We start from the raw sequence: 12,518 nt of genomic DNA on the forward strand, positions 1-12,518 counted from the left end.
CTGCAGTACAGCAGCGAGGGAGGCATTGCCTCCTGATATCTGCATCAATATTTAACTCAAAAAGCAATTTAATTTATCTTCTCTGTTTATATGGTGAAGTCACAGCACACATTTTAAACAGCAGGTTGCGTACCTTCAAGTCAACGTCGCCTCGATTGTCTTTTTGAAAGTCAGTTGTGGACTGAAATACAAAGGTCTCAGGCCAGCTCCCCTCGCTGCCCCGAGGGTCTTCAGGCGAGACCTCCAAAGAGTCTGAGGGCTCGACGGGTACGGCAGGGCTGACAGGAAACACGGAGTCTGTGTCAGAGTTCTGGCTGTGACTCGACGGTGAACGAGCCTTGGACGATAACATGGCCTTTAGGTTCTCAGCTGGAAAAAAAACAGACGGGACAAGTGTAAAACTCAAACTAGTAAGATCAGTAACAACATTACTGAATCAACTGAAGCCATCAACAGTTCAATTTTGTTGTAAGAACATAATCCAAGTTTTCTCGCCGGAGCCATTGGCCTTTTAAAAATCATGTAACTCTGTTAAATTAAAGCGCCAGCATCTCATACTTTATGAATTTTCCTAAAATGGGTTTATTCATCATGTAGTGCAGCGGTCCCCAACCTTTTTTGCACCATGGCCCGACAATATTTTCATGGACCGGCCTTTAAGGTGTCGCGGATCAATACAACAAAATAAAACTAGCACCGGTACTGAAAAAAAGAAGATTTATTCATAACACACGTGAAAAGACCCAGGAAAACCGAGTTAACGATAAAAACGATAACAAAATAACGCTGAAAACCGATAAAAACCCTGAAAACCATACATTTCACACCTGAGCCTCAACTCCCTGGTACCAAATGACTCACGGCCCGGTACCGGTCTGAGGCCCGGGGGTTGGGGACCGCTGATGTAGTGGATTACAGGGTGTGTGGAACAAAAAGAAAAAAAATCCCTTTCAACCTAGCACCAAAGACGTTACTTTGATCCCATGGAAATTAAGCTAAAACAACAGATGCTGCCTGCCGTGCTGTTTAGCATCATGCATTTTTTGCACCCCTTTAAATATATATACCAAGAGCTAGAGCTAGCTTGCTAAGATTATTTATATCTCTTACTTATATTTGTGATTTTTTGATTTATTCTTACAGTGTAAATATGTTTCTTCTTTTTGCATGTATTGCTCTTTATGTTTATAAAACACAAAAATAAAGGAATTAGGAACATATGTTTTTGGATATTTTTCCTCTGTACTGTATTGCTACAGTAGATTTTTTAATTAAATGATCAAGATATGATCAAGTGCAAACTCTCAGCTTCAATTTAAGGGGTTTTACAAAAGCTTTTCAATAACTGTTTAGGATTTTTACAAGTATTATAAGGAGTACTGTAAGTTGAGAACACTGTGGATATGAAAATATGTTTGCTGAAGTGTGCAGTGCATGTGAAGGTTTCACCTTCTTGCAGCGCAGCGGTCAGCAGCGCAGCAGCCTGGAGAAGCTCCTCTGAGTGTGGCTGCACCAGCAGTCGCGGTTCAGCTAGCGAAGCCTCCATCCTCCCACTCAGAACAGAGAGCTGTGTGTAGATCTGCAGCTTCTCCGCCAGGCTAGAGCAGATCTGCTGGTCCTGGCTCGTCAGGCTCTCTGGTACAAGAGTTCATGTAGTTCAAAGAGCGGAAAATGTTAACAGCTACTATGTTTACAGTTTTTCTCAGTTGCTTTGGCTCATTTCTTAAATGAAAGCTGAACGTAGCCAAATCATGTGTGAAACTCTTCAGAACAGTCTGTTACTTTAGCACTTCAGAACAAGCTTTAATTGTTATTAGTGTTTGCAAATATTTTAGAACATTTAGGCAAGAGACGACACTCAGTGTGGTGTAACTGAAACCATTCAGAGATGCTTCAGTCTTTAATAATGCTTCTATACGCTCAATATTTTTACTCTTGATAATATGTGAGCATCAGTTCATTTGCAGCTCAATGAACAGTGAATAGTCCATCTAACAGTCACAAATATGCTGAGCCAACATGTGCAAGTCATCAGACTCTAAAGCATCTTTTAGAGCTTCAGTGCAACAAAGTTACAACAATGTAACATTTTTCCATTACAATAGATGCAAAACATCATTTTGACAAATGCATAAAAGCGGGCAAGTTAAGAACCTTTGGCAGTTCATCTGCAGTGTTTTAACATTTTAAGAGAAATGCATCTGCAGAGCCAAAACAACAGCACTGAAAAAAAACCCCAACCCTGTAATAAATCTACATTTAAAATAATTACGGTCAATAGGAAAAACACCCCAAACAAAATGGTTAAAAATACCTTGTAGCTTTTGGATCTTCTGAAAACGAGCCTCGGCAGCTCGCTTCTCCTCGTCTGATTCACTTGTGTATTCCTCTTCGTCCTCCGGACAGCTGAACAGAAGCGACAGTTAAATCAGGTCAGGCAGGCAAATGTGTACACATCATAAAATCTGTGTATTCAGTTCTCAAAATCCTCCTTTTCCCCACAATTTAAACTGTAATTTAATTCAGTTTAGTTTTATTTATATAGCACCAAATTACAACAACAGACACCTCAAGGTGCTTTATATTGTAAGGTAGAGACCCTACAATAATACAGAGAAAACCCCAACAATCAAACAAACCCGAATGAGCAAGAATCTGGTGACGGTGGGAAGGAAAAACTGGCAGAACCAGGTTCAGGCAAGGGCCTCATACACACCTCTCTACGGCCTCTCTAATGAGCCTCATCCATGTGTTTCGCTCCTCTTTGGACGACGTGTGGACCTCATACATTTCTGGTCCAGCCGCTGAGGCGCTGATCAGAAACATCCCTCTCTCTTCGTTCGCTACTTCCCGAACTATTAACTTCTGTAGTGGAATCACTGGAGGCTTCTGGTCCTTTAACACATTTAAAGCATGGAGAAAAAAAAACCAAAACAAAACATCAATCATCCTTACACGGTGCAGTGTTTATTACTGATTTCTTTACTGAATGCGTACCACAGTTGCAAATGTGTACTTCTGGTCTTTTTCTTGGAGGAAGATGAGGGTGTCTGTGAGTAGCAGCGCCAGGACGTCTGGGCAAAATAACGACGGGTGGAAAAACAGTTAGATCAGATAGGATGCAAAAATGACACATGAACTTCTGAGTATCATGTATCACCTTTGAGTCGCCCGGTGGCAGTCTTCCACAGGAGCACCCCCTGGTGTTTGAGCACTTGTCCGGGCCCCATCATATCCTGCTTGCGGAAGGTGTGTCCGCTCTTCAGCTTAGCTGCGCTGCGGTTCTCCATGCGATTAAAGACTTCCTGTAACCTCTGGTGCCGTTCGTATTCGCTGACCCTCATGTCCACGGCAGCTATCGCCTCTCGAATGTGAGCCAGGGCTTTCGAAAGGTCTGCGTGCTCCTCTGTTTCCTCTGATGGTCAGAGCAAAGGAAAAACAAAAAGAAAAAAAGAGGGTTTTCTTGTTTTTTTTAACTAAAGTAAGGTTTTATTTTTTGTCCCCCCAACACGTAGGTTTAGCAATCATAAGAGCCTGTAGCCAGCAGAGGGCAGTAGATGACTGACCTTGAGTATAGCGTAGGATCCTCTCTAGCAGCACTGGGTACTTTGTAATCCTTTGGGTTACCAGCAAGATGCACTCTGGGATTTCCCTCCGTCGCACCAAAGAATTATTCCCTTGTTGCTTTAAAAATGAAGTATAGCAATTATGAAAGATCTAGTGAGGTGAAAGGGAGTGAGTCTATTTTAATTTAATGATTTTTGAAAGCATGACACAAACGTTAAATACCCTGATGAAGGTCTGAAATCTTTTGTTATGTTGTTGGAGCTCTTTGAAAAAGCTGACAGCTTCATTATGGCGGCTGCAGAATTCCCCGTATACCTGCTTCATCTTCTCCCCGTTCTCATCCGTGAACTGCAAAAAGTAGAACCAGGCGACTCAAACATGACCGGTCTAACCACACCTGAGACAAAGGTATACCCATGAACACCAGGTAACCTGCTGGAGCAAGATGTCTCCTATTCTCTGGATGAGGTAGTTCCTGTGGCCCTGAGGCTGGGTCGAGCTGTGTCGCCGTTCCTTCATGGCGGCAAAGAAGGCGTGGTGAAAGAGGAGCAGCTGGTCCAGACAGGGGAAGACTCGCTCCACCGCTTCGGTGTCCAGCTGCACTTCTTGTCTCATGCCTCGCCGGAAAATCTCGGCCATGATGTGCAGAGTTTGCAGGTGATGAAGCTCGGTCTGCATCAACTCTGGATCAGGGTGGGGGAGGTGTTAGATTTGGGACATGTGCTAAATTATGCCAATAAAAAGCTGAATCTCTTACTCAGTCTTAAAACGGTTTTCTGTGGTTTGACACTTTTACATATGAAATCCTGACACATGCAGAAAGTAAAGCATTCCAGGAGACGCCTTTCACAACAGCAACATCTGCTTACCATAGATTACATCCTGCCTCTTGACAGCTCGTTTGTCTTGCTTCTTGCAGAACTTGTGCTCAACCGTCAGGCTCCATGATTCAGCTTCATATTCCACAGAATCAGCTGATATGTCACTGTGGATGTATGAGTCTGTGCAGTCTGCAGATGGAAAGAGGCATACGAATCACTTTAATTTCTTTCAGTCAGTTTTGTTTATTTTCTGTAACATTTTATTTAGTAAAAAGAGACTCCCTAGCTTCTTTCCCCACAAGTTTGACAAAATGACACCTGCAAGCTCTAACAAGGTGTTCAACTTTTTAACTGTTCAGCATTTTAATTGAGTGATAAAAGAAAGTTTGGACGCTTCTTATCTCACATAATGTTTCTGTACGATTTAATAGCGTAACCTTGAACTACAAAATGTTATGAGAATGTCAACAAAGTGCAGGTTATAATGTTCTCACTACAAGATGATAACAGTGAAAAAAAGCTTCACAGTACAGTGTTCTGAAACCACCTGCAGGATATCAGTGAGGCCTGAGATTTAGAGGGAATCACAGAGAAGTTGTTGGAGACAGATTATACAACAATCCACACTTAAAGTCTTCACATGCGAAAGTCTGGGATCACATTTTTGATCTTCAGTTGATCCTAGCAGCACTGGGTACCTCGTGATCCTTCGTGTAAACGATCCTTCGATGCCATCAGACCAAAACAAGTCAAGTTTAGTGACTATATGTTACTTTCGGCTGCTCTGGACACACACACACACACACACACACACACACAAATACACTGATACACACTCATCCCCCCTCCCTTTCCAAACGCCTTCGATGCTTGTCCCCTCCCGGGGAAGATGGCGGTCGACTGGACCAGCGCAGACATGCTGCAGGACCAGATGCGCTGTCTACACCGGCTCTCTCTCACCCTTTTACCCGCTCCTGTTGCTTGTCTTGTGTTTCTGTGGTGTATTGATAGTCATGTGCTTTTTGTGCCGGGGTGTTTTTTTCTGTTATCAAACTGTTCTCCCATTAGGAGCTCAGTCTGAGTGGAGGTTTTTTTTCCTCCTCTCACTTCATGTTATGTATTTTTGTTGTCTTTTCCTGTCAGCCTACCTCTCTGACATGTCTTCCCAATGTGTTGTTTGTGTAAAGTTTGGTCAGAAGGTTCCTTTATAAGTGCGCATGCGCCATTAGCATGCTGCCTGCTGTAACCCATAATTTCCTTCGGGATTAATATTAGTATTAGTATTCTGATTCTGATTCTAACTTGTTACAAAGGATCAGCAGGTACTTAAATGTTTAAGCAAGAAAAATCCTCTAAAGTCAGATGTTGGAACTCTGAGCTTAGTGCATTTCATTAGCAAAGACAGAAAATTAAGGGCTGCTCTAACTTTACAAATCCAAGTTGAGGGGGGCATTACAGATTAAAATCCTCACTTAAATATTAGTTTAACTGGTGTGCATAAATTGGCTAGCTGTCTGTCCCTCTGTGTTAGCCCTTTGATGGACTGGCACACCCTCCAGGGTGTCACTAGTCCCTCTGTGACCCTGCACTAGTTAAGTGGTTAAAAAAAAGGATAGATGCATTTCAAATACTGGACAAATTGCTATGATATTCTGCAAAACAGAAAAAATAGTGCAACCACCATTTCCACTAATGGTTTGGCTGAAAGTTGGAATGCACAAAAGATTTTACAAATGCTTCGATAAACACTGAACGTTAAACATAAATAACACAAAAAAATCTGGCACAAAATCTTGCCCCTATCATATAGTCTCCATGAAATAATAATTCAAAAGATTAAAACTAACACTGAAACTAATAGAAACGAAATTAAAACTCAACATTTTTAAACAATAAAGACTGAAATTTAACAAGAAATTCCATTCTGGACTAAAGTGGATTCAAAACAAAAAGTCAAAATGGAAAAAAAACATCAACTAATACAAAACTATAATACTTCTGGTTAGGCAATAACATTTTAAAATATTATTTGTATTGTTACAAGGTTATAAAAAACTAGGAATAGTTTTGGAGAATGTTTTCCCAAGTTTAAGAAGAAAGTTTTGGGAAAAAATTAAAAGCGCCACTCAAAACTTTACTAGATCTCTTAATCATAATCATTGGGGGTCCTACGCTATAAGTGTGTCTCAGAGTTGGTAAGGATAACTGCCCTGTGAATATAAAAGTCTAAAAACAGTGGAAGACCCCTGATTTATTTACAGACTGTGGAATGCATGTTAATGGTTCACTAAAGCTGTGTAAATCTGAGACTTGTCTGACACACGCTACATTTCAGTACATTTTCTTCCCCAAAGCATCTTCTCTCGGATGGTTTAAAAAAAAAAACCCTTAAAAAACCTTAAAGTTAGTATTTAAATATGCATTTCACTGTTACATACAATTTTTTTGTATTTGGGGATCCTGAACGCGCCTTTATCACACCTTTCCTACAACTATTCTATTTGAATAGAATTTCTATTCATTGTTTCTATTTAAAAGTCAAATATAATGATCAAAAATGGGTGGAAAGCTACTTTTTACAGTAATATTATAATATAATACTTTAGAAAATAGGAATGTTTTGCAATTATTCTTTGAACACCCATCTGCTTCCAAACATTTCCTGTTTTAATCTACAGTAATGGGAGGAACTGTGATGCCTACTTATATGCCTTTGTCCCCCATAAAAAAAATACTTTCAGTTTCTGAAAAATATTCTTACAGTTTGACCTTTTAAACTGCACTGATCAGCTTTTTCTTGCAGCAGCAAACAATGAAACAGAAACTGATCTGTTTCTTTTTGGGTCTTTTAAACAACAAGCCCTATTCATACCTTACCCTCTCCAAAGGACGACTCGGTGGAGGTGGAAGACACTGGAGTTGGCAGGAGCTCTTCGGATTGGCTGCTCAGCTTCAGGGTATCCGACTCTGTCTCTGAACTCTCAATGAGTTGGCTGTACCAAGAGGAAAAACACAAACAATCGCTACTTCTCGCTATTTATTTCTTTTTAACACAACAAATTGTGTAAACGATAAAGATTAATAACCTTTCCACGTTGGGGAAACTTCGTGAGAGAGACTGCGACACGGCGTCCTTCTTCTCCTTGGGAGTCATGACGGGTAGAGAGGTAGAAGTGGGGATCACTGAGTGAGGAGGGCTGTCTCTCACTGTGAAGTCTGAGGGGGGTGACGGGATAGCAAAGCAAATTAGCCTAGATAACAATAATCATCCCAAGTTTTATAAACAGGAAACTCTTGCATGACATGGTTAAAATCACTGGCGACCAAGTGTTGTAAACTCACTCTGTGGAAGGGATGCTGTCCTGTTCTTCACCATGGACACGGCATATTTTTCCTGATGTTTCTAAGTAATACAAATGAGGGAGTCTGCTTACAGCACATAAACAACCGACAAAGGGACGATCTGCTTTAGGCTAAGACTCACCTTTAAACACGGGGGGACAGATTCCTTACAGCCCTTATGGACAATCGCAGTGCAAGCTGTGATGGAAAAAAACACAATTTTAACGTTTTTATACATGAAGAGAAATTCATATAAATGCTGGTTGGAATTTAAGTTTTACCAACTTGAGCAATGTAGTAGGTCCTTTCCAGAAGCTGGTTTGTCACACACCACACACACCGTGGGGCCTAAACAGGACCCTGTTGCAAAGCGATGTCCATTCGGCTGCCTGTCCTTGCCTTCTCTGTCCTTCCCTTTCCCCTTTGAAAGCCACGCCAGAGACATTGGAGTCAACAAAGAGGCCATACATACGCGAGGCGAAACGTGACTGACTGTTACACCTATAAACTCAAGCCCATGCAGGACTTAATACAAAAGACGATAAACATCTTTGTGAAAGTTTCTATTTGCAGGGTAAACTCTCCAGCATGCGAGCGGATAAACGAGGCCACCAGGAGGACCCGCCTTTTTCCAAACCGTAAGAAAGTCCACTGACACGGAAATGAAGCGTGGTGTAAACAACAGACACAAGCAGGGAGGGCTTCCACTCTCTGTGCTGACTCAACAACAGGGGATTAATCATTAAAAAGGAAAGAAGCTGGACATGTTTGGTCTGTCCCTCTGACCTTGAGTGCTTCCCAGAAACATTTCCTGGTTCGTGTCTCTCAGAAAGCAAAGACTTGAGTCTAGACGTGGGAATCACCCAATGACAGAAATAGGCTCACAAGAACAAAACACGAATGATCCTTTAATCTACGGATTTCATCACACCAAGGTCTACAGAGCAAACACCTGAAAATACTGCATGCCCTTTTAAGGTATTAGACTGAGAGTTTCATGTTGTAGCTAAAGCCAGCTTTAATCTACAACAAGGTGAAGTTATGCGAGTTATTCTTTACATTGTTGTTGTAAGTAAAACGTTTATAGGTGTAACAGCAGGACTCTTTGTGGCTGGGGTTTACCTTGCTTTTGTTACGTGTACTGGACATCCTGCTCTTGAGAAAACTGAATGTGCGGATGACTTTGTACTTCTCCGACTCCGTTTTGGCTGGAATGTTGTATTTATCCAACTCCTCCTCTTCAATTCTGTAGACAGGTTGATGTAAGTAATGCAGTTATTATTATTTTTTTGTGTGTGTTTGTGTGTGTGTTCTGCTTACTAACTGGATTGAAGACATAAATTAGTCACCGTGATCTGATTTCCTTATTCCTGAGTCAACAAAAGTAAACCAAGCATGACAGGTTTGTTGAGGTGCACACACTCTTACATGCAAAAAGTCTGCAAACCTAACGGATACATGACGTGACAAAATAGCGTTTCAGCTGATACTGTGCAGCATGTTGTTTCTGTTAGGGACAGGAACTGAAATAAAAGGCTGTACAAACATTTCTGTTATCTACAGTGGGGGAAATAATTATTTGATCCCTTGTTGAATTTGTCAAATAAACATTCTCTAACTTTTACGGTGGTTTCCTTTTAAAGCAAAGAGACAGAATATTGAACACAAATTTAGGAAATATGTCAAGAGTTATACACTGATCTGGATGTTATTGGGTGAAATAAGTATTTGATCTCCCTATAGCCAGAATTCTCTCTGTGAATTACAATCACTCAGTCAATTACACATTTTTTTTGTTGTCAACCAGTTTTTTCATTCTAACTTCTCCACCACCATGGGCCTGGCCAGTGAGCTGTCAAAGGACGTCATGGAGAAGATTGTAGACCTGCACAAGACTGAAATGGGTCATCAAGAACACCACACACTACAATGCAATGACTGCAACGATCTCCTGCTTAAAAAGTCACATTTAAAACCCTCTCCTAAGTTTGCCAATGACCTTATAAATGAAGGCTTGGTAGAAAGTGCTGTGATCAGATGAAACTAAAATCGAGCTCCTTGGCATCAGCTTGACAGAGAAATGCTGGGTATGATCCAAGTAACACCATCTCCACAGTAAAGCATGGAGGTGGAAACATTATGCTTTGGGGCTATTTTTCTGCTAAGGTTACAGGACACAAGTGCACTAAGAAACCAATGAATGAATCTATATTGTACCAAGCCATGTTTTGCTTGGGGATCAAATACTTATGACAAGCAAACTGTTGCCAGTTAGAAAACTTCAAATTCAGTAAGAGATTAAATAATTACTTCCCCCACTCTACAAGCACAGACCAAATAACAAGTTCTCCATTTCTGCAACACTTTGCTGTGAAAGCAGGTAAAAAAAACAAACTAAGAACTGTTAGAAGTTAGAGACATGCATGACAAAGAAAGACATTCGGTGCATATTGTTAAAAGATCCTAATTCTGTTCCTGTTCTGCTGTTAGAGGAAATGTGGTTTGTTGACAGGAGGTACACGTGCTGTAGGTTTTGTTACGTTTTTTAACGGTTAGTCTTTTATGTCAGATGGTTAATGACGCGGAACCAGGCAAACAGAGGTGGATCCCCCACATACTCTTTGAGAAACTCAGACAGGGTGAGATGTTGTAGGGACTCTGCCAGCTCCATGCTGCCTTCATCATCAGCAGACTGGGCACGCTTACGAAACTTGATCTCCCTGTAAAGAACAGCGCCATAACACACCATGTTTATAAATTCTCTGCCACTAGAGTAGCTTTGTATGAGTCACAGTTCAAAATAATCCTTATTTATCCAACACCGGGCTTTGGTAAAACAAAAAAACAAAAAAACCCAAGAGTTTTCTTCTGTAAACAGGAGAGCTGAACATCAGATTGGCCCTCTCTGCTCCTGAGATGATCACATTAAGGATATCTACTCTCTTTGACATCATAGAGATCCTAGAGTAAGGAAAGCTGTGCGAGTGAGTGTTTAGGGCAGTCAGAATCCCAGGAATTTGTCTCACAGGGATTACTTTTGCATAGTTTGTCATCATTATACAAAACTATGAGCATCTGCCATTGTTATAAAACATCCACATAACCAGAAAGTTGAAGCGCAAAGTAGGTCCACTTAAAAGTGATTGATAAGTAATATCAATTGGCTTTTCTTCTTTAATGGAAGAACTGGAAACTGTGCTTTCATATTTAAATCATAAACATTTCAACTCAGTGATGAAAAACACAGAGCAGCCTTGTGACACTGACAAAAAAATCAGGTTGGGTGTAGAGCAGGGTCACATTGATATCTCTGCGTCACTACCGCTTTTGTCCCTAGAAAAAAAAAATAGATCAAACACCAGTAATGCCAAAGAAAAGGCTCTGAGTCATCAGGACAAAAGAGCTTCACAAAAACCAGCAGCCAAGTTCACAGAGCGCCTGCTGTCACCAAGCAACCTGGTCATGATAGTTACCTACATATGCTGCGCTTGGGATTGCAAATTTATTGACGCATACGGCACTTTCAATTAAGAGCTCCAAAAGGTCACATCAGTTAGTGCTAGGAAACAAAAGGAGACAGAAAAGAGACCCTGGAACACAAAATGATCCTAATAACGTTGAGTAAATTAAATGCAAAGTATAAATACCTTTTCTCATGAGACTGATCTGATATACTGGAGGCTCTTGGCTCTGTGAACACAAAAAAGGGGAAGATGTTGCTAAAGTTGAAAACAATAAAAAATAGATTATTGATAACCCAAAGAAAAACAGCAGGTAAAGTAATATTTAGACTAGGCAACAAGTTTTGTTGTCAGATTTATCAGATTTTATTTCCATTCTAGAGAAGCTGTTCAGTTTCATATGACAACATTTGAATACAGACACAATTGTTATGCAAAGCAACAAAGATGGTCCTCAGGTATCAAATCAGGACAGGATGATAATATGAAAAGCAGTAGCACAGACAGACAATCACAAGTGCTGACCCGCCAGAGACCCACAAGCAGTCATCGCTGCTGCGAAGCGAAGCTGTGTCGTGATTACGAAAGCCATACACAGACACAAAGACAAGCCAAGGTTATTACAGTTTGGTGATTCTAATTGAATTCTCTTTTTTAACTTTCTTTCTAATTTCTTGTTTCATGTGTTTTGATTGAAGAGCATTCGAGTATATTTTTACATTTTGCTGGTTTTTTAGGTTAATATGTGTTTTTTCTAAAGTCCGTATAAAACAAGAATAAATGTTTTCTGAATTTGTCACATCGCATAAAGTTGTGTTATTAAGTGTTTAATGTATATGATTAAAATATGATGAACAAATGAAGAAACTCAAGCATTGAGGGCATTTGCAAAGACGACAAAACTACGCCCATCTGTGGGAAAGGTGCAGCCTCTCAAAAGTTGAAATACCAGTTGTGATTTGGTGAATGCATAACAGAAAATAAATGCATCCTAGCGGCAGTTTTAGAGTTTAAGCCAAAAAAGAAATTCCAGGCAACAATGCCCTACCCAAGAATCAACTTTTCCAGCAGACTGGTGTGTGGCCAAGTAGAGTAAGGCTGTCAGTAACAAAGACCCAAACATTATTTGGTAGTATTTCTTTGTCTCTCTAGAGTTAGATTAAATTGACAGATATGCTCCAAGCCATCTAAGTTGAAGTGGCAGTCATTGTGTAAACTATTCTCAAATTTCAGGTTCATGTTTCTTTTGTAGTAGTTTATATTTGCACACGAATAAAGACTGTACTTTTGTGCTTCGTGGGGGAAAAAAGAATTTAAATATGATACG

At 40.4% G+C, this 12,518-nt stretch overlaps 1 protein-coding gene across 5 annotated transcripts in view; it reads right to left on the reverse strand.

The window, feature by feature from the left end:
• arhgef28a (Rho guanine nucleotide exchange factor (GEF) 28a) overlaps nt 1-12,518 on the reverse strand; it is a 54,492-nt gene that overhangs the window by 11,962 nt on the left and 30,012 nt on the right. For 3 of the 5 annotated variants that reach the window (XM_076886693.1, XM_076886694.1, XM_004549869.3), the window contains 18 exons: nt 11,378-11,420; nt 10,349-10,450; nt 8,853-8,976; nt 8,016-8,151; nt 7,873-7,928; nt 7,731-7,791; nt 7,475-7,604; nt 7,266-7,381; nt 4,437-4,577; nt 4,000-4,250; nt 3,790-3,915; nt 3,567-3,684; nt 3,161-3,415; nt 2,998-3,074; nt 2,717-2,895; nt 2,315-2,406; nt 1,450-1,635; nt 134-369 (listed from right to left, as the gene is read on the reverse strand). In XM_076886693.1, the coding sequence (XP_076742808.1) occupies nt 134-369; nt 1,450-1,635; nt 2,315-2,406; nt 2,717-2,895; nt 2,998-3,074; nt 3,161-3,415; nt 3,567-3,684; nt 3,790-3,915; nt 4,000-4,250; nt 4,437-4,577; nt 7,266-7,381; nt 7,475-7,604; nt 7,731-7,791; nt 7,873-7,928; nt 8,016-8,151; nt 8,853-8,976; nt 10,349-10,450; nt 11,378-11,420 (2,429 nt within the window). The remainder of the gene's footprint in view (nt 1-133; nt 370-1,449; nt 1,636-2,314; nt 2,407-2,716; nt 2,896-2,997; nt 3,075-3,160; nt 3,416-3,566; nt 3,685-3,789; nt 3,916-3,999; nt 4,251-4,436; nt 4,578-7,265; nt 7,382-7,474; nt 7,605-7,730; nt 7,792-7,872; nt 7,929-8,015; nt 8,152-8,852; nt 8,977-10,348; nt 10,451-11,377; nt 11,421-12,518) is intronic. The other 2 variants (XM_024802978.2, XM_076886695.1) reach the window with 1 other exon arrangement.

Source organism: Maylandia zebra, linkage group LG7, assembly GCF_041146795.1.
Source record: "Maylandia zebra isolate NMK-2024a linkage group LG7, Mzebra_GT3a, whole genome shotgun sequence".
In the NCBI taxonomy this organism is placed as follows: Eukaryota; Metazoa; Chordata; class Actinopteri; order Cichliformes; family Cichlidae; genus Maylandia; species Maylandia zebra.